The sequence below is a fragment of the Strix aluco genome, chromosome 11 (assembly GCF_031877795.1).
Source record: "Strix aluco isolate bStrAlu1 chromosome 11, bStrAlu1.hap1, whole genome shotgun sequence".
NCBI classification, from domain to species: domain Eukaryota; kingdom Metazoa; phylum Chordata; class Aves; order Strigiformes; family Strigidae; genus Strix; species Strix aluco.
Genome location: NC_133941.1, coordinates 6,181,051 through 6,196,170, shown reverse-complemented (window position 1 = coordinate 6,196,170; position 15,120 = coordinate 6,181,051). Strand labels below are relative to the sequence as shown.

At 45.4% G+C, this 15,120-nt stretch overlaps 1 protein-coding gene across 10 annotated transcripts in view; it reads left to right on the top strand.

Moving 5' to 3' along the window:
* ADAMTS9 (ADAM metallopeptidase with thrombospondin type 1 motif 9) overlaps window positions 1-13,880 on the top strand; it is an 86,148-nt gene extending 72,268 nt beyond the window's left edge. For 4 of the 10 annotated variants that reach the window (XM_074835865.1, XM_074835867.1, XM_074835864.1 and 1 more), the window contains 10 exons: window positions 71-241; window positions 1,742-1,936; window positions 3,926-4,058; window positions 4,302-4,396; window positions 4,556-4,650; window positions 4,745-4,878; window positions 6,359-6,450; window positions 8,422-8,526; window positions 10,598-10,692; window positions 11,019-13,880. In XM_074835865.1, coding sequence (XP_074691966.1) covers window positions 71-241; window positions 1,742-1,936; window positions 3,926-4,058; window positions 4,302-4,396; window positions 4,556-4,650; window positions 4,745-4,878; window positions 6,359-6,450; window positions 8,422-8,526; window positions 10,598-10,687 — 1,110 coding nt within the window. In that variant the 3' untranslated portion in view covers window positions 10,688-10,692; window positions 11,019-13,880. Of the gene's footprint in view, window positions 1-70; window positions 550-1,741; window positions 1,937-3,925; window positions 4,059-4,301; window positions 4,397-4,555; window positions 4,651-4,722; window positions 4,879-6,358; window positions 6,451-8,421; window positions 8,527-10,597; window positions 10,693-11,018 lie in introns of those variants that run through there. The other 6 variants (XR_012624671.1, XM_074835866.1, XR_012624672.1 and 3 more) reach the window with 6 other exon arrangements.
* Window positions 13,881-15,120: the final 1,240 nt, after the last annotated feature.

The window sequence follows — 15,120 nt, the reverse complement described above, 5'->3', positions numbered from 1 at the left end:
GCTTTGCAGTTGTGGATTAATTTGCTGAAGTCCCTCATGGGTTGCATGAGACGTTCTTTCTTGCAAACAGTGCATGAAGACGTGCGGGGAGGCATCTCGGTACCGCAAGGTGGTCTGTGTGGATGAGAACAAGCGGGTCCAGAACAGCGGCTACTGCGAGGCCAGCAAACGGCCCCCTGAAATCGAGAGCTGCGGGCTGCCACCCTGTGAGTACGTCTGGATCACCGGGGAGTGGTCGGAGGTAAGTCCCCATCCCCATCCCCCACAGGGACTGCGCCGCTCGGCACCAGGCCACCTTCTCCTCCTCTCACCGCTAGCCTTGCTGAGATACTGCAATGCAAATCAACAGTGGCAGGGCAGTTCTGTGTGGTTTAATTATTATTTTTTCGTTTGTTTCTGCGTGCAATTTCCCTGCAGGAGAGAAAAGAACAGGACTGGGGGAGACGACCAGGATATTAAAGAGTAAACGCCAGCATGCTCAGAGTCCTAACTAATATCTAGAGGCAATTTTCTTCCAAAGTACATCATATCCAGCAGACACCCTCTTTGGTTTTGTGCCACTTTATTTCATTTATTTATTTATTTGGTTTCATTCCCATCCCCTCCCAGGGAGCTCCAGGGCCCCGTGAGCTGTGTGAGGGTCCAGGTGAGCATCCTGGGGGAAAGGCGAGACTAGATGTGACCGTGGGGATGTGTCCTTCCTCAGTGCCATCTTTGGCATGAGCAAGGACCTGGCGTGAGCAAAGGCAGCAGGTTCACCCTCACGGCTGGGACAGGGCTTGGCAAGGAAAATAGATGAGTTTTCTTTGTAGCAGGCTCTGCATGTGAGAGGACCCGGGCTAATCTCAGCCTGTTTCCTTCTGCAGCAAGTGAAGGATTACTTTCCACTTGGAGGAACAGCAGAGGGAAATGACAAGGCAGCTGCTGACACAGCACTGATTAAAAAGAAAGAACAAGAAAAGGGAAAAAGGAAAGCATGCCAGGACTGAGGGGGAGGAGAGACAAGCCGCCCAAGATAGCGCAGGAGGGAGAAATGTGGAGAGATGATAATTTCTCGGAGCAGCCTGGTCTCCTGGGTAGTTTCCAAAGAGAAATATTAGGGTGCCTGTGAGGCTGAAGCCCTGGCTGCCCCTTGCCCAGACACCCTCTACATGGTCCCACCGCCTGTGACCCCCCAGGAGCTCTCAGGCCCATGAAGATGAGGAGGTGGGTGAGGGCTCATGGCGCTGGAGCTCAGCTCTCCCCAGCTGCCACTCAGCCTTTTGGTGAGGAGGGCAGAGGCACTCTTTGTCCTCTCATTACAAGGAAGACCTTCCCTTTCTTCCACTTGCTGCCAAGTAACTACAATTCAGGATCAATCTTGACAATTTCCTGTCTCTGTGCATCCCATGGAAAAAAAAAAAAAAAAAAAAAAAGAAGAAACCCCAAATAATAGAGGCATTTCTGAATTCCCAATGATCTTCTGCTCCTTTCTTTGTCCTTGGGGAGAGGTAACATGTAGCCAGCCTGGAGTAGCTGTAGAGGCAGCACAGGGGGGAACTGGGCACTCAGAGACTCAAAGACAGTGTCAGGCGCCAGCCCGCTTGTAGTAGCTGCTCACAATACTCACGACTGGATTAAATAGTTATTAGTGATCCCTTAGAGCAGCCTGTGTTAAAAGCTGGGAAGCCTGCTTTTTCTCCCTGTTTTGGGCAGTGTCCCCAAAGCGTGCGGTGCTAACAGGCGCTTCCTCTGCCCACAGTGCTCTGTCACGTGTGGGAAGGGATACAGGCAGCGCCTGGTGTCCTGCAGCGAGATTTACACCGGGAAGGACCACTACGAGTATGGGTACCAGAACACAGTCAACTGTCCTGGCACACAGCCACCCAACATCCAGCCCTGCTACCTCGGGGAGTGCCCCGTCTCGGCGTCCTGGCGCGTCGGCAACTGGGGAAGCGTAAGTTTGACAAACTTCTTTTTTTAACCAAAATTTAGAGCAAACTTATTTTTCTTTACACCAGGGACAGTCTGAAGGTTTGGCAGGAGAATATTTAAGAACTGCATAAATTAATGCAATGAATAGCCTTGTGCAGTGGCAGCCCCAGTGTGCATAGGGATACATGCTCCAGACTGAACCTCATCGTATGGGGGAGTCCCAGCATCCACAAATAGAGTCGTGATCTCCATGAAAATTCAGAGATAGCCAACATTTGTGACAGTGTTGATGGCCATGCTGAATGCTTAGACAGAAAGTGGGGTCATTGCCAGAAAACAAGGGTTTGAAAGCCTTGTGCTAGAGGGATCTATGGATAGCTGGCAACTGGGATTGATCTGACTTGACCACGTGTATGAGCAAGACTTGGGAACCACCAATAGGCCAAAACACTGGTAATTTGAGCCTTAAAAGGATTTTTTTTTTTCTTTCCCCCCCTCCCCTCCCCCCTTCTTACAAATGCTGGGTCAGGACAGGGGAAACAACTTATCCTTTCTGCTAAAGTTATTTGTGTTGAGCTGTTTCTGGGGCCTGAACTACAAGATCAAATTTTAGTTAAGGTGATAACATTTCACTTCTTTGGGCTTCTGACATTCTTTGAAATGTGGTGTTTCTCCCATAAATTTGATTTATTAACCCAGCTCAGGCATTTGTAGGAATTTGTCAAACCTTTACAAGGCAACGAGGGTCAAGTCAAGCAAAATGTAATGGAAGTTGTCACAGTAAATGGCAGAGCCGTTTGAAACCTAAGTTCCTCCTGCCCCACAGGAAGCTTCAGATCCTCCCTGCAAGTCAGGGCAGAGGAGTTAGAGCAAAGAGCTCAGCCTCAATTAATTGGTATTTTCCCCCAGAATTTCAGTGCAAAATGTTCAACTCGTTAATACAACTTCATTGCAAAGAGTATCCATTTCAGAGAGCAAGACCTTTCTCCTCACTTTGGGCTGCTGAACGTCCCAGTGACTACCAAGTGCCACGACCTTTCTCATCTCTGATTTTCAAAGGGATTTAATGTAAAATACCATCACCTTTGATGGACAAAGAGAGTCCTGCTCAGCTCCTTAGTTAAGTTTTACAGATTTGGACCTGATAAAGACTAAATGCTAAACTGCCAATACCATGAGCCACTGAATACCATGAGCCATTGAAGACTGTCTCCTTCATGATGCACTCCTTTTGACTAATCATTTCTAAACAGATGAGCACCATCATTTTCTTAGCAGTCTAACCTGGTATCTGTAGAAAGAGCTGATTTTCAGTTCTCAAGTACTTGAAAGAACAAGTTGCAGAGGAGGAGCAAGATGCTCCCACCTCCCATCGCCTGCGCTCAGCAGCAGCTAACCCGAACGAGCTGCTTGCTCAGTAGCTCCAGTAACTTGTGCAATTTCAGCCTTAAGATTGTCCTTGATTTGGGCCATTTGAGGATGACCCAGTCTTTGTGCAGATTTAGCCATTTTTCCAGGGAGTGAGGGGAGGGAGAATTTGGAGGCTGTGGGGTTTTTGGTGCAATTTTGATTGAAAAATACAATGTCATGCTTGTTCAGAGGCCCTTGCCAGTCCCAAGCAATGTCTCACAGCCACCAGGAGGGGATTTCTGCCATTCAGACCTTCTGGTGAACATTTCTCTCTTTTGTACAACCTTCCTAGTGTAAAATTAAACCTTTTCACTTGAGCGTAAGGTTCACCTTAACCAATACTGCCTCATCTTGCCAAGTGTTTAAGTGCTAAACAAAGTTATATAGTCTTCTTGAAATAATTAGTTATGATGATAATAATGAAGAGATTAATAATAAAAGGGATTACTTGTTTGATTAAAATTAAGCCTGCATTTGAACACTTTGCAGGATTGGGGCCTTTGCTGCTGTCTCTTGATACACCCAAAACGGGCTGTCTCTGTTCTTCTGGAGCCCAGAAACCCTTGAGATAAAATACAAATCTCTGTCTTGTGTCTTGCAGTGCTCCGTCACCTGTGGAGTTGGAGTCATGCACCGGTCGGTGCAGTGTTTGACGAATGATGACCAGGTCAGCAGCTTGTGCCATGCAGATCTGAAACCCGAAGAGAGGAGGACATGCCACAACGTCCATGACTGTAAGTCTGCAGATTTACACCTTCCTTTGCCTTACTTGTGGCTTCAGCATCTTTTCTCATCGAACTCCTAGAGATGTGCAGTATTTACAAGTATTGGGATCCATCCAACTAAGTACTAAGGCACTTCAGGGAGACCTTTTAAAAATAAACAAGGTGTTTTGATGCTTTGGATGCCTCAGTGTTACAAAATAAATTTTGATGTACAACTGCTCAGTGACTACATGTATATGTGTTTTGTTTCAGGTGAATTACCAAGGAGTTGCAAAGATGTTAAAAATCTCAAAGGTGTCACTGAAGATGGCGAATTTTTCCTTCAAGTCAAAGGAAAGATGTTAAAGGTGCATTTCAGCAACAGATTGATTGTTAATGCATTTCCCAAAGGTGCAAGAGGACACTGTGTGTGCTCTTCACTTCCACTCCTGGATTTTCTACCTTCAGATTTCTGAGCAATCTCTTTGCACATGATGCCTGATTAAATTCTGGCTTCTCTCTCTCAGGTGTATTGCTCTGGGATGCAGACTGACAGCCCAAATGAGTACGTGACCCTTGTAAACGGGGATGCAGAGAATTTTTCAGAAGTGTATGGATACAGGTAAGAAATCCCTTAATCCTGAGCTTCACGATATATTTGTTTTCCGTGGCAATATTTTCCAGTCATGAGTAGAAAGGGTTTTCTTTTGATTTAGATTGCATAACCCGACTGAATGTCCGTATAATGGGAGCAGACGAGAAGACTGCCAGTGTAGGAAAGATTACACAGCAGCTGGGTTTTCCACCTTCAGCAAAGTAAGGCTGGACCTGAACACTATGCAAATAATAAGTGAGTAAAAACAGGGCCTTGCCATTAAAAAAAATGTTTATTTTACAAAATATAGCTGTAACTACAAACAAGCAGTAGTACTCTAGTGAGCAATATTCCTGAGCTCTCCTGTTAAAAGCTGCTTTTAAACTTGGTCACCTGTTTGCTGCTTTACACTTAGAGACTGCAACTATTTCTCTGTAATACGGGAAAATATTAAGACAGTCACTGGTGCATCCGCTCTACGGAAGGAATATTTGCGTGCTCCTGGCAGGCCAGTGTATGTTTTGAAGGATTTTATTTCATTTGGTCTCTATTTTCAGACTGGACTCAGGCAGAAAGCTTAACCAGGGAGGAGCTGGCCCCCCATTTTACACACAGATGTGTCAGGAGATGCTGGTGCAAGGGACTCGGCCGCGGTAGGGATGCTGCTCCCTCCAGGCCAGTGCCAGCGTCAGTGTGGTGGGGAGGCAGAGGAGGCTCTCAGCAGAGCCAGACCATGGGGAAATAACTTGTGTTGGAGAGTGATGGAGCCAGGGCCATTGATTTGCAGGGGAAGAGGAGTGGACTGTAGCTGTGCAATATAAGTGGTACCCTGTCACTCCCGTCAGCATGGGTGGGAGCTGGGAGCCATCCCATCACCAGAGAGCCTGCAGCATCCCATACAGTTATGGTTTCAGTCCCTTTGACTCCAGGGATGCTATCAGTTTCCAGCAAATGCTTTAAAAATACAATATATTGTTGGGGGTTCTTTCAGTAAATAGCAGAGATTTTTAGCAAATCAAAATCCTTCCTTGTAAAATGACTCTTTATCTTTTAGGGTGTTTTTATCACTTACTTTTCAAGCCATGAGACCTCCCAGTCTATCAGCCTGTAAAAAGCTACTAATAGTCTGTAAAAGCTCCTAGGTAAAGATCTCAAAGCAACCACCCTCAGGGAATTTGATACCAGCTCCCTTTGAATTTCAAAAGGAGCTGGGCACCTACCCCTGTCAGGCAGGAGCTATCTCGCATCCCCATCTAAATAAGTCTCAGTTACTTCAGATCCCTCCAGAGCAGAATACCCCATTTCCCTTTGAAACCCCGACCCTTGGGCTGAGGCAGCCAAGAGAGCACAGAGATGGTTGTTTGTCTTTGTTTAAAAGGGAGATTTAGGAGGTCCCATGGCCTTCTTGAAAGAGGGGAATTTTCTGACAGAGAAATAAAACCCAAGTCATGGGTTTGAGTTTTGTTGGTTTTTATACCAATGTACTTAAACTGACCTGTAAACGTTGAGTGTGTGAGTGTACTGTTAAATTCAGTGCTTACATGCCAAGGAGTCACATGTGGGACGAATTGGGAATTTAATATTAAAAATCCAGCAGATGAGATTTGGACTCTCAAGATTAATGTATGAAACCAGCTTTAATGAGTTTAAACATTAGTGAAGAGCATGTTTACATTTATATTGTCTCTCTCCCAGCATCTTTCTTTCTGTGTTACTCACCAACTGTTCTCCACAGCAACTGATTTACAGTTTGCACGGACACATGATGGACGACCGGTTCCTTATGCCACTGCTGGGGACTGTTACAGTGCAGCTAAATGCCCACAGGTATTTGACAACAGCATTTCATAGGAATTGGTGCCATTTGTTATGTTCAGGCCCTCTATTAATTACTCCTGATCACATCAGCCCAACTTCAGTGAGTATCACATTCTCATCTCAGTGACCAAAAACTTTCCCCTTTGTCCATGCAGAAAGTACTTTCCATTTTCCATATGGGAAAATGTCAAGTTATTATCAGGCCAGTCTCGGCACTGGCTAAGAGACATTCCTCAGGGCCTCAGTCAACAGTAAAGGAGAAAGGGAAGAAGAAATAAGCTGTGGGAGAAGGGCTGTACTTTGCATGTGTAGTTGAAGGTAGGGGGATTGACCCATGGCAGGGCTTGGTGGACATGCTGGGCAAGGAGAGCAGTAGTGACTCAGGCCATTGGGATGCCCTGGGACCCTGCCTCTCAGCTCTGCAATCTCATATCCACTGAAACCACTGCTTGCAGGGCTGCAAGAAGGTGGGTGAGATAACCCGTCTGAATGGAGAAGGCAGCAAACAGACAGTGGGACTCCTGCCATGCCAGCTAAGCGGGGAGAGGCCCAAGAAGGAGAGAGCATTTGCAGGGCAGGAACAGGTTGGGTTTCTGCTACTGGACAGATAGAGCCCGTCTGTCAGAGACTACGGTGGTACCTGTCAGCTGCTGCCTCACCATACCCACACCCCGCTGCTTGTTTTCACAGCAGCCCGGTGGGACCCTTGCTCACTCCACTTTGGGGCCGGGAAAACACTGACAAAATGAAGGTGGTGCCTGTGCATCAGGGAAAATCCACCCTATCCCAGCACCGTGAGGTGCCCAGCCATGAAATCATGGAACTAAGCACAGATAAGTTGCCTTCTCAGTAGCTCTGGGGGGTGATACAGGACATTTAGCCCAGTTGCTTGGAAAAAATATGCTTTCTTAAGTGTCTTTAGGAGACTAATTAACACTGTGCTATAAATACCTCGCTGCCTATCCCCAGCACACCTAGCTGTTGTGGAACTGGGGGATGATAAGTGGTATGTTTGGATAGTCCAAGGTGTTGGGTGGGTCACATTTGCAACGGGCATTAAGCAGGGAGTTGCAGCAACAGACAGCAGAGGGCAAACCTCTCCATCTCCTTCCCTCTCTACTTTCAAGAGCTGACACTTTTCTGCACAGCTCAGCGGCTTAGGGATTGACTTCTTACCTCAGGAAGGCTCATGAATGTTAATATCCATCTACCTGACCCAGAGAGTTTGCTCCTCAGAAATTCCCATGGCAGCAAGCGCAAGGAGCAAAGCTAACAGCCATCTGGTACCGCAGGACCATGCAGGGCTGCACGTCAGCCGGGGGATGTGTCTGAAGGATCCTTCCTTGGGCCAAACGGGCAGGGCTGGGGTCTGCCAGGGGGTTAAGGGGAAGGCTGGTGGCTTCTGCATTGGATGCAGGCATAGCCCTTAATTTTCCATCCATTTTGTGCATTTTGAGACAGGGTGGAATGAAGTGAAGAATGTTTTTAAGAAATAAAGAAATGAAAGAGTTTTGATTTTACTGAAGTCTGGGAGGGGAAAAAAAAAAAAAAAAAAAGCCCAGTGGAAAATAAGGACAAGTGTGCCCTCTCCAGTTGAGGAGGGAGCACTGAGAGCGGCTGCAGCACGTCCCTGCGGTACCTTTCCCATCAGCTGCTGAAGCATGACAGGCTCTGCAGTTTGCCATGGAAAAGCCAAGAATGCCCTCAGCTGGCAAACCGCGAAAAAGCAGAGCAAAACCGAGAAAAAGCAGTGAAAAAACAAGATAAAGCCCCTCCTTCCCTGCAGCCACCAACGAGAAGGAAATTCCTAACCCGAGACATGCTGTGATTTGTACAATATGTGCTAATCACTATCAGAGCGATGGAAAAAATGGAAAACATTGCTGGCAAGATCCTGTTAGAAAAGTGACACCGTGGCAAGCCACGGGAAGCCAAAGCACAGCATTTTGGGATAACCAGGCTCATCTGCTTGTTTTTTAGGGTCGCTTCAGCATAGACCTTTATGGGACAGGCCTGACCTTAACGGGAACAGCAAAGTGGCTCTCACAAGGGAATTATGCAGTGTCAGAAATTCAAAAATCCCCAGTAAGTTGTAATTTTAATTATGATTATACACACGCATGAGAAGTTTTTAGTTGCCGCGTTGTCTTTCATGGCAACATCTTCCAAATAGAGACTAACAAAAAACTAACATTTGACATTAAAGTGTTGCTTGTAATTGTATGTGATGGGGTGGGGGCCTAGCGGGTTTAACTTGATCTGAGTTATTGCAATTAATTAGTGAACCTGCTTAACCGTGAAGCTGAAAATGCTGAGTGCTGTGGGGCAGACATATCCTTAATTAGTTGTCTGAGATGTCCAGCACGAAGCGTGCATCACACGGCAGGCAGGACCGGGGCATGTGGGGCCAGAGCTGCAGAATGGGGCTTAGCCTGCTGGAGAGGGTCTGGGTGCCAGGTGAGTGCCCTGAGTAGGAATTGTTCCCAAAATGTTGCTAATAAACTGTAGAGAACATGGACCTTCCTGCTGGGCTAGTCTGGGTTTATGTCCTTGGGAGAGACTCAAGTCACCGTCCCCTGCAGCCACCTATGGTGCTGCTGACCTGAGGCCTCCAGGTAAGGCAGGCAAGCCTTCAAAATCACTCTAGAGCCAAATTTGAACTTGTACAGCTTAATTTGTCTGCCCGTTAACACCTCCACCACTGTGTGCCTTCACACTGTTGCTTCTGTGTCACGTTCTGAAATTGGAAAGACCCAGGATCGCTTTTTTGGCTGTTACTTCATGTGAGTCATCTCGATTGCCCCTGTTGAAACTCTCCAAAGGAGGTCACCATAATCATTTAACAAAAAGCAATTTGCAAAATACCCTCTCCTGTGCTGCTTTCAGTCAGTCACCCTGACTCTGGGGAGCCTCTTGAGCCCATAAGCCTCATCAGTGCTGGTGCTCTTAAAGGAGAATTAAATGCTACTGGTCCGACTGTGCTGCAGCAAAGCATCCTCCAGTGCAGGTAGAAGAGGACCAGCACAGACCCCATGTGTTAGTTCTGGCAGGTGCTTTGCTATTCTCCTCCCCTTCGGAAGGGAGATGCCCGGGCAGCCAACTTCGGGGTTGCAGAGAGCAGATACCATCACGGCTGGCAGAATTAAAACAAACTTTAAGGGATGGGGGGTATAAGAGACAACTCTTAGCTCCATCACCCAGGGGTATCTGTCAAGCACTGTTCCAAGGGTGTAATTGCCTGCAGGAGCAGAAGAAAGAAAGGCACAGTAAGAAGAGATGATAGCAGCCTGCTGCAATCACAGATCAATAGTGTCAAGGGCAGGATGGAGCTCGTTTAAAAAGAAATGTTTTGTGCAAGCTTGTCCTGCACTTAAGTCCAATTTTCTGGTAATTGAGGGTCAAATTCCCCTCAAGGACTGTCTGTCCATTGTAATGACCAAGGGGAGAAAGACTCTGCAGAGGTGGAATAAGGAAAGCCAGATGGAGGTATTAATCTCCTGACTCAAGACTGGAGTTGCACCATGCTTGCTGGGCTCTCCTGGAGACCGGACAAAACCTCAGGACCATTCCACATTTTCCTTTGTCTCTTCTGGCTGTGGAAATGCAAAGCTGAGGAGGCACGGCACCTTAGCAAGTGGCATAGCCTCACCCCATCGCTTTCCCCCTCATCTTGGCTCTGGAGCCACTCCAGGCCTTTCCCTTCCAAATGGATATTTGTTAGTATTGCCTGCAAATATCCTTCCAGTGCCCTTCACATGCTCAGGCACAGATGAGGAGCTGTTATTGTCTAGATGTGGTTTTGCTCTTGCATGTTTTCCTCTCATTACAGTTATTCACTGTGGGGCAAATTGGAGAAAGCAGATACCCTTGAGATATCCTTCCAAATGGCCTTCTCCTTGGGCATCTTTCAGTGTTATAAATCAAAACTACCCTTTCTTATTTGTGTTCACCATCTGACCTGGTGGCACTAAAAAGGATTACATTTACATATATTTAAATACAACAGTGATTTCATAGATTGATTTAGATGTAATTTGTTGTCCTTCCAAGACATTTTATATTAAAAACCTTGGCTAGAATAACCCAGATCTGGCCTTTCTGCAGCATGGAGTTCCCGAGCCCTTACATGAGATGTTATTTCTGATTTTGCCTGCAGGATGGTACCAAAGTAGTAGGAAAATGTGGCGGTTACTGTGGGAAGTGTACTCCATCATCTGGAACAGGCCTCGATGTTCAGGTGTTATAGTGATGGTGAGTTCCCAGCTGCTTCTGGATGAAGGGAAATCTTCCCAAAAACGTCCTGACAGAGCAGATCAGGCCACAGTTCCAAAAGCACTTGTGCATCGGTGACAGCCACCCACCCCACGCAGCATCCAGGGAGCGATGGGATACCGTGATCCCCATCCTTGCTTCCCCCAGTAACCCGTATGTGTATAACACTGCCAACTGGAAAGGCACTTCCCACCTCACTGGCACCCTCTTTGGCTCCGCTCTTGTGCCAATCTCTCTCTAATTAGAGGTTTCAGAGGTGAAGGTGATGATCTGACTCTAATGTGCACTTTGTCTGTATTTTCCAGGTTCTCTGAGAGCAGCCAGCGGAGCTGAGACAGATGAAGGATAGCGATGCAATACCTCTGCCTCCCACTTTTTTATCTGTTTATGTGTGTATATAGATCGCATATTCTTAATGTACAGTATAATATTTATGTTTGGAATTATTTATTTTGATTTAATATTTTTGTACGTAAAATCATTATATTAAGGCTGCTTTTACTATTTTTATTTTTTATTGTTAAATCCTGCAGTCAAACCACTGCATTTTGCGTACTCTACATTATATGTAGCATTATGACAAGTGATACTTTATTGTCACTGTATTCAGTTGTTTACTTTCAATCAGTAATTTTCCTTCAGTTACGGGCTGCTTTGGCCCTCTACGGTGCTACGCAATCTGCATAGGGGTATTTTTGGCATTTCAATCTGTCTTTATGTAAGGAAAATAGACAAGATGTGCTTAAATTTTATTTCTAAGGATTAGACTGACAGCACTCAAGGAAAACATGACAACGAATACAGTGCTAGTTGCATTAGCAATCTTTATCTTTTAGGTATGTTTTAAATTTCACATGACCTCTGTGGCCAGTGCTAAAAGCACTGGTTTGGTGCTAACATGATATTTATTAATGCTCTGTAGTTTTAGTTAATCCAGTGCCTTTATCAGTGAAAAAGGGAAGAAAGCAGAAAAATTGTCAGGCGACTCAAATAAATTAAGATCTCCCTCAGGTTTAGGAAAATTCCTGCAGATGGATCTTCAGCTCGAGCCCCTTTTTTCATAGGGCTGTGAAGTGAACTCGCTTTTTAAAAAAACATATCTTTGTCTTCTAATTGCATGTGCCACTGTGCTTCCTGGCTCCATCTGGAAGCGGGGTATTAACTCATCCCAGACAGGCTGATCAGGCCATATGTTTCCCTGGGCTGTGCACTGAGAAGCGATGCAGTTTCTTATGGACATTGTCACAAAATCCTAACATGAAGCTCAAGGCATCCCGGCCGTTTGATCTCCCTGCGGGGCCAGTGAGGACCGCAGGGGCTGCAGCAGGGGATGGGGGACCACACGCCCAGCCAAGCCGCCCCTTCCTCTTGGCCAAAGGACTCCATTGCAGGCACCTGCAGCGTTTTCCCAGCTTCCTACTCACTCACAGACCATCTGCAAAGGGAGGCTTCGGCGCTGGCTCTGTCTTGTTTCAACAAGATCACTCTGTACTTACAGATAACTCTGCCCCCCCCTTCAAAAACAAGCTGCTTTACGCCTACTTCTGTGTGGCTTCAGATCTTCCTGGTAAGGCATCTGCGCTCCTTGCCTATCAGCCATCCCATGTACAACCAGACCTTCAGCGTTCGCTTTTTTTTTTTTATATAAATTGAAGGAGACATCTCCCATAGGTGCCGAAGGCGACTGTGCGATGGCTCCTGCGTGTACATAGCTGCCGCTTGTGCCACGCCACGTTTTCACAGAGCTTTGTAGCACGTTGAACGGGGGTGATGTGACCAGATTATTTTTGTAGTCTATGACTATGTCCCTTATCTCTTTCTCCACAATTTTACTTAGCAATAGGGAGATGCTGCCCCGTCGCCTTGTATGTCGGGGCAGCCAGGAGCACAAAGTACAAGGAAAGAAAGCTTTTCAGCACAAAATTGCCAGCAGTTTGGAAAACTGAAGAGGCTTCTCTGCTACTTCAGATAAGTCTTGCAATTTTGGGTGCCAATAGTTCACGAACGCAACCTCGGGATCTTGTGTGAGTCTTTTGCAGAGTTCCCCAAAGGATGTGTAATCAGTCTGTTACAAAACAGTCGGATCAATAGCAACAAACAATCTGATTCCTGGATTCATAACCCATGTGTGCGCCAGGCTGTGTGCAGCCTTCAGAGTGAAACCTGTCAGCCTGACTGTCGGGGATCGACACGTTCGCATCAGCTGGGAGACATCTCGCAGGCGAGCAGGGCTGTGTTACAGTCCAGCAGCTAAAGAACTGGTGCTCAACACTCTGTGTGTGCCTCCGCTGCTCTTAGTGATGTTCAGACTTATAGGAAAGAATGAGACTCTTACTCATAATTTGGTTTTTTTGGCTTAATAGCACATAAGTAGATATGATCATATCTTAGAAAGAGTAATTTTTCACCTACGTTGTATGTCTATGCATAACAATAATAAATTCTAGCTTTCTGAGAAAAATGCCAAAAATACCATTTCAAAGGGGAAAGAAAAGGGAAAAAGGGAAAGGGAAAGGGAAAAAGGGAAAGAGAAAGAGGAAAAAGGGAAAGGGGAAAGGAGTAGTAATGGAATAGTAACTTTTTAATGATAATTGCTTATGTATAACTTCTGTAGGGGAAAAGGAAAAATTGCACTATGAACTTTAGAAAGAAACAGTGGTGCTTAGAAAGTACAGGCTTATTATATTTTCTCTAATGAAGTGAATGGCTATTTATAAAAAGAAATATTATTTTGACCTGTACACATTCATTTCTACCATATAGTTTCATAGCAGCTATTAACAGAGCAAGAGAAAGCTAAAAAAATATTAAATAAACTATAAAGGGAAAAAATGATAGAGCACTGATCCTGTGGTTCATTAGTGGGCTTCACTAAATAGGAACAGACTTTGAGGACCAGAGACATTAGACATTTCTTGTTCAGGAAACAACTCTGGGGTTTGTATATCAATGCCATTATTTTTCTACAAACTGGGGGTTTTTTTGCAAGCACTTTCCTGTACAGTGTTTCTTTTCTTTCTGCGTATACTCAAAAGGAAATTAAAAGACCCATAAGACTTGTCTGTATGGTCTTTCTGCATTTGCCATCGTATTTCAATACCTGTGTGCTATTATAGAGGCAAAATACTTTGTACACAAGGGAATAATACATTGAATGGTAAACATTCCTTTCTGTGCTGGTGTTTATTTCCAAGCTTTGGGTTCCTCGTTTGATTGTCCCTTGCAAAAGGAACGAAGGAGGGTAATAATGTTGGGTTTATGGAGCACTCCCTCAAGCCCACATTGGAGTCTTGTACCGGGCACCATCTTGGAGAGTGGTCACGGCCACCCACTTGTGTTCTGCCCGTCGAATAGATGGATGTTCCCCAATTTTTGTCCAGGAGAAGAGTGCCCTGAGGTACAAAACATACAACAGCACATCTCAGAGGTGCCCCGTGGTGACCAGCTGGTGCTGCCATCCACACACCAGGAACAATAAGGGAGCGAAACAGTTCATTTTGCAAATGTTTTTGAAGGATGAGCTGGGATGCTGGACCTGGTCCACACTGCTAGCAGTGCTATTCAAAGAAATCTGAAAAAAAAGATCAACGTTTCTAAGTTTGAAAAAATAACATAAAATATACAAGAAAATTCAGGTAGAAGAAATTTGCATTTAAAGGAAGCAAATGTGGGGACGGGCTCCCAGGAGGGCAACCAAGTGACAAACTGCAGCCAGTCTTACAATCGCCTCTGCCCCAGAGGCTGCAGGTAAGAGTGAAGAAGTTGCATTTTTCTGTCTTCCCTTGTATGTTCCTCATGCTTTGTCTTGGAAAATGCAGCAGATCTCTTAGCACTGACAGCTCCAACCCTTTTCAGCTTCTATGTTTCCAATTGAAAAGGAGAGAGGATACCTTTCTCGTGCTGTCTAAAACCCTGTCAGATACAGAAAACAGAACATGCGGTATTGCAAAAGCTTGATTCTTAGTTTAAATGACCAATATCTTAAAGGCATCTTTCTTTTATATCATTTATCCTTAATAAATTATTATAAAGACTTTAAATGTGGGCTGCTGTGGAATTAAACCAACAGGGGGTCTGTGCACAGCCCCTGAATCATATCTAACCTTCCAGTCCTTTATAATGAAAGGGTCATTTTATGACTTTTGATGCTTAGATCTAGTTGTTCTATGAAAATTACAGTGTTCTTCTTCAGCCTCATTGTACAGCCTATCAGGACTAATTGCTCCAGAGACAGAGGTGATTGCTTCATCTCTTTAGCATTCTCTTCTGCCCAAATAATGGGCTTTTTTCTCTATAGAAAAATAAAACACATTTTGTTGAAGGCTGTTGGAAACATTTCAAGGAGCTAGTCTCAAATCAGGACATTCGCTAGAGAACCTTCTTCTCCTGCATAGCCATGCTTTGAAA